At 32.2% G+C, this 14,490-nt stretch overlaps 2 protein-coding genes across 2 annotated transcripts; both read left to right on the forward strand.

Moving 5' to 3' along the window:
- The first annotated feature begins 1,397 nt into the window (after nucleotides 1-1,397).
- On the forward strand, nucleotides 1,398-5,557 carry LOC132720902 (neuronal acetylcholine receptor subunit alpha-2-like). The gene is made up of 5 exons (XM_060705139.1): nucleotides 1,398-1,432; nucleotides 2,772-2,937; nucleotides 3,354-3,732; nucleotides 4,803-4,974; nucleotides 5,323-5,557. The coding sequence occupies exons 1-5, from the start codon at nucleotides 1,398-1,400 to the stop codon at nucleotides 5,555-5,557; spliced, it is 987 nt and encodes a 328-aa protein (XP_060561122.1).
- Nucleotides 5,558-11,772: 6,215 nt separating this feature from the next.
- Nucleotides 11,773-13,656, forward strand: LOC132720950 (complement C1q tumor necrosis factor-related protein 5-like). Its single transcript, XM_060705199.1, has 3 exons — nucleotides 11,773-12,082; nucleotides 12,618-12,704; nucleotides 13,226-13,656. Exons 1-3 carry the CDS (start codon nucleotides 11,896-11,898, stop codon nucleotides 13,639-13,641), a joined length of 690 nt encoding a protein of 229 aa, XP_060561182.1. The 5' UTR covers nucleotides 11,773-11,895; the 3' UTR covers nucleotides 13,642-13,656.
- The last annotated feature ends 834 nt before the right edge of the window (nucleotides 13,657-14,490 follow it).

A 14,490-nucleotide genomic window follows, 5' to 3' on the forward strand; every position in this document is an offset into this window, starting at 1 on the left:
CAATATATTTTCACTGGTATGAAATCTTATTATAACAATATATTGTCACTGGTATGAAATCTTATTATAGCAATATATTGTCACTGGTATGAAATCTTATTATAACAATATGTTGTCGCTGGTATGAAATCTTATTATAACAATATGTTGTCGCTGGTATGAAATCTTATTATAACAATATATTGTCACTGGTATGCAATCATATTATAGCAATATATTGTCGCTGGTATTAAGTCTTATTATAACAATATATTGTCAGTGGTATTAAATCTTATTATAACAATATATTTTCACTGGTATGAAATCTTATTATAACAATTCATTGTCACTGGTATGAAATCTTATTATAGCAATATATTTTCACTGGTATGAAATCTTATTATTACAATATATTTTCACTGGTATGAAATCTTATAATATCAATATATTGTCAGTGGTATGAAATCTTATTATAACAATTCATTGTCACTGGTATGAAATCTTATTATAGCAATATATTGTCACTGGTATGAAATCTTATTATAACAATTCATTGTCACTGGTATGAAATCTTATTGTAACAAACAATTGTCACAGGTAAGAAATCTTATTATAACAATATATTTTCACTGGTATGAAAAATGAATATTACAATATATTTATTGGCAAATTAAAAAAAACGTATTGTAAACGGTATAAAATCGTTAAACAGTCTTTTCACTGTCACAAGTATAAAAGGAATTTTACTTTGAAACATGTTGATACAACAAGCCGTCCGGTTAGCTCAATAGGTAGGGCGTTGGACTGTGAATCGGGCGACCCGAGTTCGATTCCCGGACGACGCAGGTCACTTTCGTTGTGATTGATCAGGAAATCCTTTCTACAGTCATTCGCATTGTACCTCTGCTCTGGCATGTACACAAGTTTCAGTTCCTTGCGAAAGTGAATGCAACAAGTACTGGTAAACTGTTTGACAGTCTGCCCAGGAATGATGCGGTGGTTGAATTATGCTCTGGTGAATTCAATGTGACTTTCTGCCGTGATCCGGAGTGAAAACTACCAACACCACCACCATCACCATTTTGATACTTGTTTAATACCTTGCAGTCATTATATTGTTGAAGACCGAGGCGGCTATAATTACATAATATGTAATATTATCATTTTCAGGATATTGTAGATCAGACCTTAGCAGTTATAGGATCTTTGGTAGTCGTAAGTTTATTTACATTAACTTGCAAAGTTTTCATCTAACGATTCCTTAAGAGAACATTATGCTTTATATGCGTTAAATAATCGTGTAAATGTGTTTAAACATTTTTTTCGCATACTACGTCAAACAAGGAACAAATCATTATCTAAAAGAATTTCAGATTTTTACTTTTTATAGGAAATAGTTTCATATTTAGTAAGTATTTATGGAGACAAACTCTCAAAGAAATTGCTATCACACGTATGTTGGCTGATTTGTGGCATTTGTGTCTTCGCCTCGCAACCCCGCCAAGCGAAAACTCGAGAATAAACAAGTTAAAATTGCTGGGGCGCAGAGCGAAAACACGCCTATCAGCAAGGGGAGCAAGGCGTAGTTTACTAAATAAAACTTCGACTCGCGGTAGCGCGGATTAAGATTTAATAAAAAAAAACTATCTGGGTACGGAGCGAAAACACGCGTATTAGTGGGACGCGGGGCAATCTTTAACAAAAAATAGGACCTCGACTGTCAACCCCGCTAATTAGCGTGTTTTCGCCTCGCCAAGCGAAAAGTCGAGAACTAACAAGTTAAACGGCGGAGCGCAGAGCGAAAAACGCTAAAAAGAGGGAACGCCGGGCGAAGTTTGATAAATAGAACGTCAATACCGCGGGTGCGTGAAGCGAAATTTTAGAAAATAAAAAGGAGGGGGCGCGGAGCGAAGTTTAATAAACAAAACATTTTCCGGCCCCGCCAAACCAAAAGTCGAGAATTAAGTAGATAAAAGGCAGGGGTGCGAAGCGAAAACACGCTAATTAGCGGGAACGTGATTTGTCGCCCCCGTGGGCAGACAGGGCGAGATTTAAGATATAAAACGGCGGGGCGCGGAGCGAACACATTCTAAATAGCGTGTGCGCGGGGCGAAGTTTTTTTTATTAAACTTTTCCCCGCACCCCCGCTAGTGAGCGGGTTTTCGCTTCTTGCCCCGCCGTTTTAAATCTCGATCCGCGCCCCCACGTGGCAAATTATTATTAATTAAAACTTTGCCCCGCGTCTCCGCTAATAAGGCTAGCGCACCCCGCAATTTTAACTTGTTAATGCTCGTATGTTCGCTTAGCGAGCTAGCGGAGCAAAAACACGAATGACACAAATCAACCACCAAAATCACGACTTGTTGTACATTAGATTTAAGCCATGTGGCAATAATACAATAATAGTTCTCCTCGATGTTGCTTTTATATATAGTTCATGACCGAATTCATTCCATCGTATCAATATGAACGTGGTCATGCATCGAACTGACTTTCGATTGAATTTTATGCATTGTGAATATATTTGTAAAGAAGTTTCTCATACAGTTTATAAAATTAACCAGTTAAATAATTAATAAAATTGACATTTCCGTGAAGATCATGATTTTCAATATTTGTCAATCGTAATATCTCTACTAATGTTACTTTCTAAAATTATTGCATATTACTATAGATTTTATGTATAATTATAGGATTCACAATAGGCCATGTATATATTTGATAACTGAATGTTCAAAATGTACAATCTTAATACTATTCTAAATCTTTCACTGTTACGTTGACAATTACAGTGTTACTGGAATAGAAGTGATAGGCGATGACGGGAACCAGAAAAGTATCCCAATGAGTGTAAACCCCAGTGGTTCAGTATTTTGGCTCGCACCAGCTTACTTTGTGTCATCCTGCTCAGTGGACATCTCCAAATTTCCCTTCGATACACAGACATGTGAAATCGTGGTATGTTCATATATTTCTTTCTTGTTCTAACACTTCAGTACTAGATCTCTTTGTTATAAATCTGAAAACATTGCGTTATATTCGTTTTTTGTAAATGCGTGTCTATTATTATCTTCCACGCTACCAGCCATGTATTTTATGGAAAACGTAAACTATTAACCTATTAAAGGTAGATCTATGAATTTAACCATCATACCAGGATTCTTTTATTTCTCTAACACCCATAAGAAAGATTTTCAGTTTACAGTTTAGTATGTTGCCTCTTCTCATACCGTCACTTCATTCATTTCCTAAGGAACGACATGGGAATTTTTTTTGTGAACTTTAAAATGTCGTTTAATTGAGCTAAACGATAACATAATTCATATAATGAAAAATATACTGGTAAATGTCATCATTACTTATTCTGTTTTCAGATATCAACATGGATGTTCTCGGCTAGTACAATCAAATTGAATAATGTTTATGACGTAATTGATATTGAACGTTTGGAGCAAAATGGCGAATATGACGTCATACAAACATACGCTAGAATAGATATTGACCCTTACTTTAGTTTCACCCTTGAGTATCTTGTGTTCGGTATAGAACTAAGACGAAAATATTCCTTCTACTTGATTAATATCGTGCTTCCAGTTTTCTTCATGCAGCTGCTTGGCCTAGTAGTATTTGCTGTTCCGACGGATTCCGGCGAGAAGTTGTCTTTTGCTTTGACGTTGTTGTTGTCATTGACAGTTATGATGACATTGGTAGCGGAGAAGATACCGACAACGTCATTACAGATACCGACTTTGAGTATGTCAGGTTTTCTTTAATTTTAGGCTTACCAATTTACATGTTTTACTTATTTGTCAAATCTTTTCCAGTTACTTGTATGAAATAACAACCCCTCGCGAATTCTATAATCATTGGTTGCTCTTTTATAATTCACTGCTGACTAAAGTGCGTTCACTAATTTAAGTCTATTTTTGGTTTTTTTTGACAATAATATTAAACTTTGGGAATATACTCGTAAACAATTTTACATATATCTCGATGGATCCAACCAATGGAAATAATGAAAGTATCTTATGGTCGACAAAAGTGGTTAAAGAATCTTACTCCTTAATTAAAGTAAGGTATATTTTTATAAGATAGTGTACAAATTATTTTATGGAGAACGGACGTAGTGTATTACTGAGAAAGCTGAAGATATCCAAAACTGCAATTGTAAATAAGTATTAAAATTGTCGGAGGTCCTGCTTGATTAACATTAAGAAAATAAGCTCGTCACTATGGCTTATCACCGACACGAGTTTATTAAATTCAAAGAAGGTTCTGAGAGAAAATGGAACCGGAAACAATTAAGAAAACAATTCTTAACAAATGATCTAAAACTGTACACAAATATCTTTATTGTACCAAAAATGCTATGTCTGATAAAGACATACTTGTCAAAGACACTTTGATGGAAAATAAAAATCGCATGTATGTCATCATACAACGTATTTTTCCTGGAGAATGTCCTTATCACTAGCTTAAAGCATATGGTTTTCTAAATGCTACAACCTTCGGCTGGTAACTACCAACAGAGCATATATAAATTGGGATTTAAGGAAATTGCCTAAAATTAAGTTAATAGAGTTTTTTTTAAACAAAAAGAGAGTATTCTTAAGCTATATTGAGCATTGAATTTTGTTATTGTAAACTGTCAGAAATGTAATTTACAAGATGAGTCGCATCAATTCCGTCTCACTCGTCATTTGTAATGATTTCTTGATAAGGTAAACACAGCATAGTGCATGTATTCTGTGAATGCTTAAGGTTTTTAATATATCTTCTTTAAACTTTCAGGTTTTAGTACGATATCTTTTTTTAACTTTCAGGTTTGTATATGCTTGGTGGAACAATCATTAGCAGTCTAGAACTTATTATGACAGTGTATATTCTACATCTGAAACATTACAGAAAGGATAAAGATAAAATGTCAAGGAATATGAAAACATTTGCAAATTTTCTAGCTTTTCTTGTGTGCATGAAGAGAAATAAAATTAGTTGGTATGTTCAGAGTATGATTATCCTATTGTTTAGTAAATAAAAGATATACTGATAACATTTGATTAATTGTAAAAGGTTCTGCGTTGGAATCTATTAACACGCACAGGAGTTGCATATTAGTGAATTATTATTCTTCTTTGAAAGTAAGTTTCATACATAAATATAACATATTATAAACATAATAAATAATAGTAATATACGTATTCATCATATCTATTCTTATTAAATAGCATATGAAACAAATGTAACAAAGATAACCGAAGGCCAAAATTAGGCACGCAAATTCTGTCCTGCAAATAAGATTATGTATCTGAAATGTATTCTGTTAATAAAGTTAATTAATTTCAGCAAAACGGAATCATTATCAAAATCGGCGAAAAACAGTCATTTAGTTGTTGTTGAAGAAGTAAAAAATGAGGACATAACCGAGAAGACACCATCAGCAAGTAAAGATGAAGACAATATAGAACAATTCCCTTACACATACGAGGACTTAGCTGTTATGATGGACAGATTTTCAATAATTTTATTTGGATTTCTTTCTTTTACGTTCACTTTTGTAATGCTTTTTATGATTTTATAAATTATATTTATTTTGTGTTGTTTTTTTACAAATGGTCAACAATGAAATAAAACATTAAAACTGTTCACTGCATTTCACTTACTTTTATTTTTACATTAATCTGAACTAGCAGATAAAGACCAAACTTGTGATATTCTAGGCATTATAATACATGTCTTCATTTTTTGAAATACAGCAATTTATAACTGGATTATTAATGAAGTTAAACGGGAGGGGGTCGATATTATACGAGGGTCGACATTACCCACCGTTGCTAGCAGATAAAAGACCAAACTTGTTGATATTCAAAGGTATTACAAAAAACTTTTTTCACATATTTAAATTTATGCTTTTAAATTTTAAAAAAACAGTTTTCCAAAATTTGGCCCCGGGCGGGAACCGTGGGGGCCATTATTTTTTTTGGGGGGCCCGTTATCACCCTTCCCGGGGCCCTACCTCTGTGTATTTATCTCTTGGGTTAATAAATTTCCAAAATATTTTTGGGGGGTAGCCGATTTTGCCCCAATTGATATCACCCAGGTAATAATCGCACAATACGTGGGGGTTGTTCAGAAACCCAAAAATTGTTTGGAACACACATTTATATACATTTTTGTTCCATTTTTAATACCTGCGTTTTAAATATGTTAAAAAATTTAAATTTTAACTAAAAAAAGGGTTTTTAATGCGGCCCCGAAAAAAACATAACCAAGAAATTATCTCCCTCCCGTGCACAATCAAATTTGTTAAGTAAAATGGCTTTAAATATTACTATTGTCAAAGTGGTGAATACAGCAGAAAAAATGTATGTAAAATTCACACTTTCGTTATCAATATGATTTAAACTCCAATATTCAATTTAAAAGATTTTAATATGTCAAATTATCTACAGCACTAGTGATGATTCTAACCTTATATGTAAAGTCAGTACAATTGGATTTTTTGTCACACTTTATTATTCTTTTAAATCTTATGTTGCATATTTATTTTGACACATACGATGAAAATGTGAATTATTATAAACATGTACATCATGTAATAGGTGAATATATATGTTTTCATTTCCTATGTAAAATGTGCTACTGTAATGCATGTATGAGATCATGTCAACTTAGTATTGATGCACGTTTGCCATATTATATATTTTGCAAATTGTACCACATAGGTCTATGACCTTCTGGGAAAAGATAAATGAAATTTGTTAAAACTTGTTATCAAAGTATTTTGAATAAAGCAACGTTTAAATGGTTTCCTCAAATGATTAACCCTGTTTTTCTTGCAATGTTTAGGATTTAACCATTGATAGCATAGGTTGAAAGAGAATGTCTATTTTTAAAACGTTATTATATCAACAGTGTGTGTAAAGTAAAAATGTTTTATATAAAATATTTTTCAAATATTATTATGTCACAGAGTGAGAAAAATGTGCAGCCTGACCGGGACTCGAACCCGGGACCATCGGTATATGGTACCGCTATATTCAGTCACGGTCCCCTGTTGGGCGCCAAATGTCACAGGGTGAGAAAAATGTGCAGTCTGACCGACTGAGCTTCTCCCTAAATAGTGAACAGTTCTGAACCGTGACATACTCCCCTGCTTTATTGAAATTCGTCCTCGAATTTTCAAAGAGTTACAGAGCAATGTGAATTATACTCTGAGCTATATTCAGTCACGGTCCCCCAGTGGGCGCCAAATGTCCACAGGGTGAGAAAAATGTGCAGCCTGACCATGACTCGAACCCGGGACCATCGGAATACCGTACCGTGGCTCTACCGACTAAGCTATCCGGCCGCTTACACATCTTCTCCCCTAAATAGTGGACAGTTACGTGACAATTATAAACGAGTAATGCTTAGTAACTCTAGAATTGGATCGTCATTTATAAGCTAGTACCAGTTTAGTATGACCAATATTCTGATAACTACTCTAGTAGCTTTCTAACATACAACAATTCATTTCAGTATTACTTTTAATACTCTGGTGCATCGAGATAATTAATCGAGAATCTCTCACGAACAATCTTGATCAGAACAAGTCTGCATTTTTCATTTTTTTCTGAAAAGGAATCTTCCCTTTACGAGAGTTTTGTGACAATTGCAAAAAAATATAAATTGAGTTGACGTTTAATTAAAGACTTGGTATTAAAGATCAATACACCACTTTCTTTATTACTAAAGATTATTTTAAAAGATCCTGAGATCAACTGTATGTTTTATTAAAAACATGCTTATTTATTTGTTATAATGCTGACACTTAAATCTCAGTTGCACTGTAAATGTAAATGTTCAAGAATAGAAAACACCTTTAAAGCTGCACGCCTCCAGATAAACAAAAATATTTCGATAAAGTCAAACCTGGGAAAAATGTACTAACATTTTATAAAAAATATAAAGATTCAAAATTCTAGTAATAATTTACACGATTAATGACCGTTTTTTTCCAGTATTTATAACGACATTTCTACTGCGTTACTAACGCAGTAAGGGCTATTTTGTACATTTTGACTTCTTAATGGTAATTTACGCGGATTTTAAGTGCCATTGATAATGTGAAACTTGCATTTTTTTGGTAACTTCACAATATTATACTGTTAAATTCACTTTTAAATTTTCAGGAAAACTAGCATGAATCTAACGCATATTTGCAACAGATATTCTTCAAACACTTCAATGAACATTCGAAAACTGTATTGATATATAACAGTACAGTTTTTTCATTGATTCATATAGGAAATAACTCGACTGCTATTTGGCGGTTGAGTTTTTTTTCGCATCTTGTATATATATATATATATATATATATATATATATATATATATATATATATATATATTCACACACACAAACACACACGCACGCAAGCACACACACACATATACATTTTGTAAATATATTCCAGTCATATATATGTTAATACACTTCTAACATCACGAGGGCTAAGCACTTTCTTACCAAAGTCAGTTTGAATCCGTAGATAAGACTCTTGTTGGAATTTGAATATTGTCCGCCTATTGTATCGTTAAAGGAAACAAACCTCAACGAACTGTATGGAAGTCCTGAAACAACCTCCCCTTGACTGCAGTGGCGTACCTACCGATACGCCAATACGCACGGGCTATTAAAAAGAAAAAGTTTCGAAAAAAAAATGAAATCATTAATTTGGGCGAAGATCGATCGGCATATTCGTAGCTGCTTATTGATTCTACAGGTATGCTTAGGATGTTACCTTATTCGAATATGCGTTACTTTTTTATGCCCAATCAAAACTGAAGAAAGGGAGTAAAAATATGATACAAACAATTTCTTGGGAATTTTCTTTTTGTCAGCTTAATTAAGCGTTATATCGCTAATATACCGCGTCAAAATCCAAAACAAGGATAAGAACTGGCCAATATATTACAATATGTTTTTCAGAAGAATCAAATCAGTGAAAAGTAAACATTTATTTCATTTTATACATCTGGATCTATATGCAAAATAAAGATCTTGTTTGCAACTTGGCGTTTGCAGCAAAATGGAAGGGAGTGAGTTAGCGGAATGTCTTTTTATATTTTACTTTGTAACTATAAATCAGTATATCATTTTTAAGTTCAGTAATATTCATTCAACTTATATTCATTTCAAATTATGTAGAATAGTTTTGACACTGTGAATCAGATCTTTGCAGTGAAGTATTGCAAACATCCATCGTCACAAACCAAATTCAACTTTTGTTTATCTGACCGTTAAATAGAATACAAATTAAGTATTTACAAAATATTTCACTACAGAAAATTGTTTCTATTGTATATATATTCTTTATTATACGTAGTCTCATCTATACATATTTCAACATAGACAAATATACAACGAGAACAATGTATAACCATATAAGACACATCATGTCTAAATTCATTTATTTTCGCCGACTTAAGATAACAAATTGGCGAGTCTGTTTATACCAACATGTTTTATGTGCGTGAGGCATTCAACTTCGTAATGAAATTACTTAAATATTTCGAATGGAAATTGAAAGAGTAGAGTTGAGAACAAAAATGTTAAAGACAATATTTATTGTCTACAACATTGACATTAAACTTATAAAAATATTTTAAGGAAGCTAAATGATCGTGCAATACTACATTTTAGCTGTGAATACGATAACCTTTTCGTTACACTAAACATTTAAGCTGTTGTGTTTGTATTAAAGTCATACAGATCATTTTAAAGGATATTTTCCTTGATTATATCTCACGTTAAGTTATGGTGAAACAAAAGAAAAATAACAAAGAAAAAACTAAACTTGTTACAAAAGGAAATAAAACCCATCTTTTTACAAAAGAGACGCCTGGCTATGTTTCGTTTTTTTCTAAAAGCAAATAACTTTTGAACTATTTAAAACAGTGTACACGTTAGACTTCATGCTATTTCTCACATTCAATATATGTACTTGATGTTATTTTCATAACTATAGATAAAGACAATAGTAGAGTACAATTATATTAAATATCCCCTAAATCCTTAGTTATAGCACATAGCTATCTTTGATCTCTGGCGATCCTTCGGTCAAAAACCGGCACTCGGCGTACACTCATAATAAGCCGAGGTACGTCTCTGGGCTTCTTATTTCTGTAAATATTTTGCTCCAGTTTCTGTAGATCTATACAGCAGTTCAAAGCGTTCAGCACTGCTGGAAACAACAGTATACATGTACTTAGATCTACGATCAAAATATAAAAAAAAATATATCATTTAAAGAACTACACACAAAATTTAAAAAACATTTATCTTAGCATCTAAATAACCCCGACTGCTCAGAAAAATCTAGATTCTCACATATCTACTCCTTGTAAAAATAATAGAGACACGTTATGATGCCATTGTGAACTACAACAACATGTCGACTTAGTTCTATACTGTACATATACCCTTTTAATAAAAATTAAATTTATGGATACTAATAAAGTATATGTTAGATCTACTTGATTAAAGTTTATAACGTATTTTTCTTCACTTTTAGTGTAGAGATAATCTAACTTCAGCTTCAATCGCAACTACTCGGCACTTTCCGTCAGTCTTCGGATAAAGACCTCTAACACAATAGTATGAATACACAAAACGGATTTGGTCTTTCGGTCTAACCTATGCTAAGAAACTAAATATGTAAACAAATAGTAATTAAATACTGGGAGTTGTTGACAAGTTTATTTCCAATATATGTAGTAAAAGTCCACCTAAAATAAGTGAATTCAAAGGTACAAAAGCAAACAATACATTATTTTTATATTTATTACTATGGTTGTAGAAACAGAAAGTACAAAAAACCAACCTGTTGACATTTAGTCGGATGTGTTTAAAATTGAACATCAGTGGGCATATTTAACTTATAAATTGTTGTCAGACATATTCAAGCATAAGAGTAACGGAACAGACATTAGATGTCAAATATATACATTCGTTTTACTGTTTACATCTGGAACCACGTGACAGAACTACTTTCAATCCGTATTGTTTTCGAGGTTATTATAGATAATAGCCGTGGCAGTTCCGAATGCTTCAGCTTGCGTTTCACCGACGCTTACTTGTTGTTGTTGTTGTACTTGAATTGGTGCCCTCGTGCGAATGCTCATTATGACGTCACAAATTGTCACAATTCTATTTTTAGACACGTTTTGAATTAGAACATTTGATGAACGCAACTGTTCATATTATGTTCAACTTTATAATGTTTCAATTTTTAAAGCATCAATACTTATTGAATTGCGTAAATCTAACATCAGTTACAATGACACTTTGACCAAAAAAAAAAAATCCCCAAGTACTTAAAAACTCAAATTACTTTCATGTGTCTAGTTCAGAAAGACGCCATTGAACCCACTGGACGTTCAGTAATAAGTGTTCAACTCGTACATAGAACCACCTTTCGGCTGAACACGGTTTCAAAAAAAAACGGCGAAATAGTTCCAAATTGAAAAGTGTAACGAGATCGGGTGTTTTCCTTATTTCCCAGTGGGGAAGCGGCGGTCTATGTAAAGAAAAATCAAACTGTTTTCCTCAAACTGTATCTTAAAAGGGATTTTCCTTCGATACCGTTTTTCAGTGGCTTTTATGCTAAACAACTATTACTAAAAATTTATTACGGGGCCTCATACTAAAATAACCCAACGCATTATTTCCTTGTAATCAAATACAATTTTTCTCTCAGCGATATAAATTCAATACATTTTCTGAATTTTTATTTTTAATTCCTGTTCATCAAAATGGGTTTCTCTTTGTTATTTTTCAATTGCTGTTGTCGTTGGAATATATAGTTATAATTTTTCTGAGGCTAGAGAGCCTGTTTGTTCTAAATTTGCATATGAAGAACAGCTTTTAGAGAAAATGATAAGAACTGAAATTAAGGTAGAAACAATGGTGAATGAAATTAAGAAAACTGAGGATAATGTCATCAGTACATTAGGCGACATCAAACGAGCAGTAGCTGACTTTACGGACATGTTTGCAGACATGAGAGGAAACATAACGGATGAGATGTTAAAGAGAGGCGATGAGATAAAAAGGAGAGAAGGTATAATAAAACAGTTATTTCACATTAAATTCACATTTCTTATACATAAATATTTATACCGGAACTGTACTGATAAAGAACGAAATAAATGTGATATATTTGTATTTTCTTTATCTTTTATTGTTGTTCAATTGTTAGCATCAATGTATTTTAATAATGGGTATTGATTTATTGAATATAGTTAAAACAATGAAGATATAAAAACTTAAAAATATTTATAAAATTAAACCATTATTTTTGCAAATAAATTGACATTTAATACACCATTGTTAGCAAACAATGACGTTTTCGCCTAAAATTTCGATAAACTGCTTTCAAATGTTATAATATGACATGACTTTTGTTGTCGAACTTTATAAACATTATTTTCTTTATTAACCTAAGCACGTATTGAATGATATTAAATGATAATCGATACATCTCCAAGAAAAATCGACTGTTTATAAAGCTTTAATAGAGAAATGAATCTTTAAAGAAAAGGTGATTACTAAATAACCTTGGACTTTGGTAATGATAAGTTAATACTTTATTACAGAATCGTTCAAGACTCTTTTTGAAGAAACAAGAAACAACATCACTAGAGGCACTGACTCTCAAAAAGAGGAACTTATTCAACTTCAAGGTAGTGTATCTTACTTTGTTTCAACGTCACCTGTGTAAGATAAAATTGTATTTCATTTATATCTATCTAAAACCTTTCATAACAAATAAGATTGTTGCTAATTTGACTGATGCATTCATTTAATCAATCACTTTGTCAGTAATATATTCAACAAACTAGAATGATCTGATATGTTGCTCTATGTGTAAATTTGTAACTCTCATTAGATGTTCAAATGATTTAATTCGCTCATTCAATTTTCAAGTATTCCGTAATTTAATCTCTAAAGATATTGTCCGAAACGAATATTAGGCTTGTTTTTGTTATTTACGTATGCCCCGTTATTTAGATATCGCTGAAATTTATTTTACAGTTTAAATATATAAACACCTATATTCAGATAAATAATTATAGCGTGAATTAACTATCCTTGTGCATCGTAAACTGACAATGAAATATGAAAACCCGAAATAAATTGATATTTTACAAAATATCAATATGTGTTACAATATGAAATACAAAACTATTATTTCTATACTCAGGTAAACTTGAAAAACCTCCGATCGCTTTCTACGCACATCACGTGAAAGACCTGGTTCTTGATACTGCAAATAAGATTCTCGTGTTTGAGAAGACAATCACTAACGAGGGAACAGGTTACGACACGTCCACGGGAATCTTCACGGCACCGGTCGGAGGACTGTACCAGTTTGTTGTACATGCATGTGCTAGGTATAGTAAATATGCATATCTTGGCCTGGTGTTGGGAGGTAACGTTATTGCAGCAGATGCTAACTATGGTGATGAATCGCATGGCTGTAATACGTTTGGTTCAATAGTGAGGGTAAAATTAGGAGCAAAAGTTTGGGTTAAATCCACATCGCCAAGTTCTAACCGCCAGCTTATCCAAGATACACATGGGATGAACACATTCAGCGGAGTGCTTGTCAATAACTGAATTATAAACTAAACCAATTAACATTTATTTTAGTAAAAATCTGATTTTGACAGTCTTAATACTTGATGTTAAAAGTGAACATTTTACAATAAATTGTTTTAAATTTTTTTTGTGAATCACTTTCTCGTCAAACAGAAGATCTAATGAACCAAACGATTGGTCAATGATATGTTGTAAAGAATAAAAACCTTGCATTTATGCTTTTTGCATATGATTGATATTATAAGAGAATTATATGATAAACTATAGTAGAATATGAATCAAAGTCTGTTCGAAATGTTTAACAATAATGTAAGGAAAGCTTATGCAACATATTTTCGAGTATATTTTTGTTTAAAAGTATCATTAAACAGTCAAGCAATTTTAGATCATGAAAACAAATTAATGCATATTTTAGTAACATTAAGTCTATTTCAAAATATTACCTGTACAAATTTGTATACAATCGTTATATATTTTGATGAATTAAAGTACAGTGGCAGATGCAAAAATAGGGTCAAAACGGGCACATTAGTGAGTAAATGAATCAAAATCATTTGTATTAAATCAAATGATAAATTAACTGGCATATGCGGCAGCAAAAAACATTATATTTACATTTCATATAGAGGTTTTGAAGATCAATTTTCGTTTTTAATCTAAATGTGAACAATTCTATTGTTTTTTTATATTTGGTATACCTGAAACATATGTCACACCATTAGTGTCATATGATAATAAAAAGCAGATAAAACGAATGCTTCCTTATATCACTGTATAACGCTAGTAATTCTCGAATTCTGTGCGAAAGCTGACTTCTGTTAGTTGTAATTACTTCAACTATTTACCTTTGTGTTACTCAATTCGATG

This window comes from Ruditapes philippinarum, unplaced genomic scaffold, assembly GCF_026571515.1.
Source record: "Ruditapes philippinarum isolate M1 unplaced genomic scaffold, ASM2657151v2 ctg3239_1_1_1_1, whole genome shotgun sequence".
Lineage (NCBI taxonomy): Eukaryota > Metazoa > Mollusca > Bivalvia > Venerida > Veneridae > Ruditapes > Ruditapes philippinarum.

What these genes read in the sequence shown, in the direction of transcription:
- LOC132720902 (XM_060705139.1), top strand. Translation starts at nt 1,398, where the DNA reads ATGGAGACAAACTCTCAAAGAAATTGCTATCACAC. An exon ending in ATTACAGATACCGACTTTGA is followed by an intron (nt 3,733 to 4,802) that starts GTATGTCAGGTT and finishes TTTAACTTTCAG; the next exon opens with GTTTGTATATGCTTGGTGGA. An exon ending in AAGAGAAATAAAATTAGTTG is followed by an intron (nt 4,975 to 5,322) that starts GTATGTTCAGAG and finishes AATTAATTTCAG; the next exon opens with CAAAACGGAATCATTATCAA.
- LOC132720950 (XM_060705199.1), top strand. Translation starts at nt 11,896, where the DNA reads ATGATAAGAACTGAAATTAAGGTAGAAACAATGGTGAATGAAATTAAG. An exon ending in TGAGATAAAAAGGAGAGAAG is followed by an intron (nt 12,083 to 12,617) that starts GTATAATAAAAC and finishes ACTTTATTACAG; the next exon opens with AATCGTTCAAGACTCTTTTT. An exon ending in GGAACTTATTCAACTTCAAG is followed by an intron (nt 12,705 to 13,225) that starts GTAGTGTATCTT and finishes TTCTATACTCAG; the next exon opens with GTAAACTTGAAAAACCTCCG.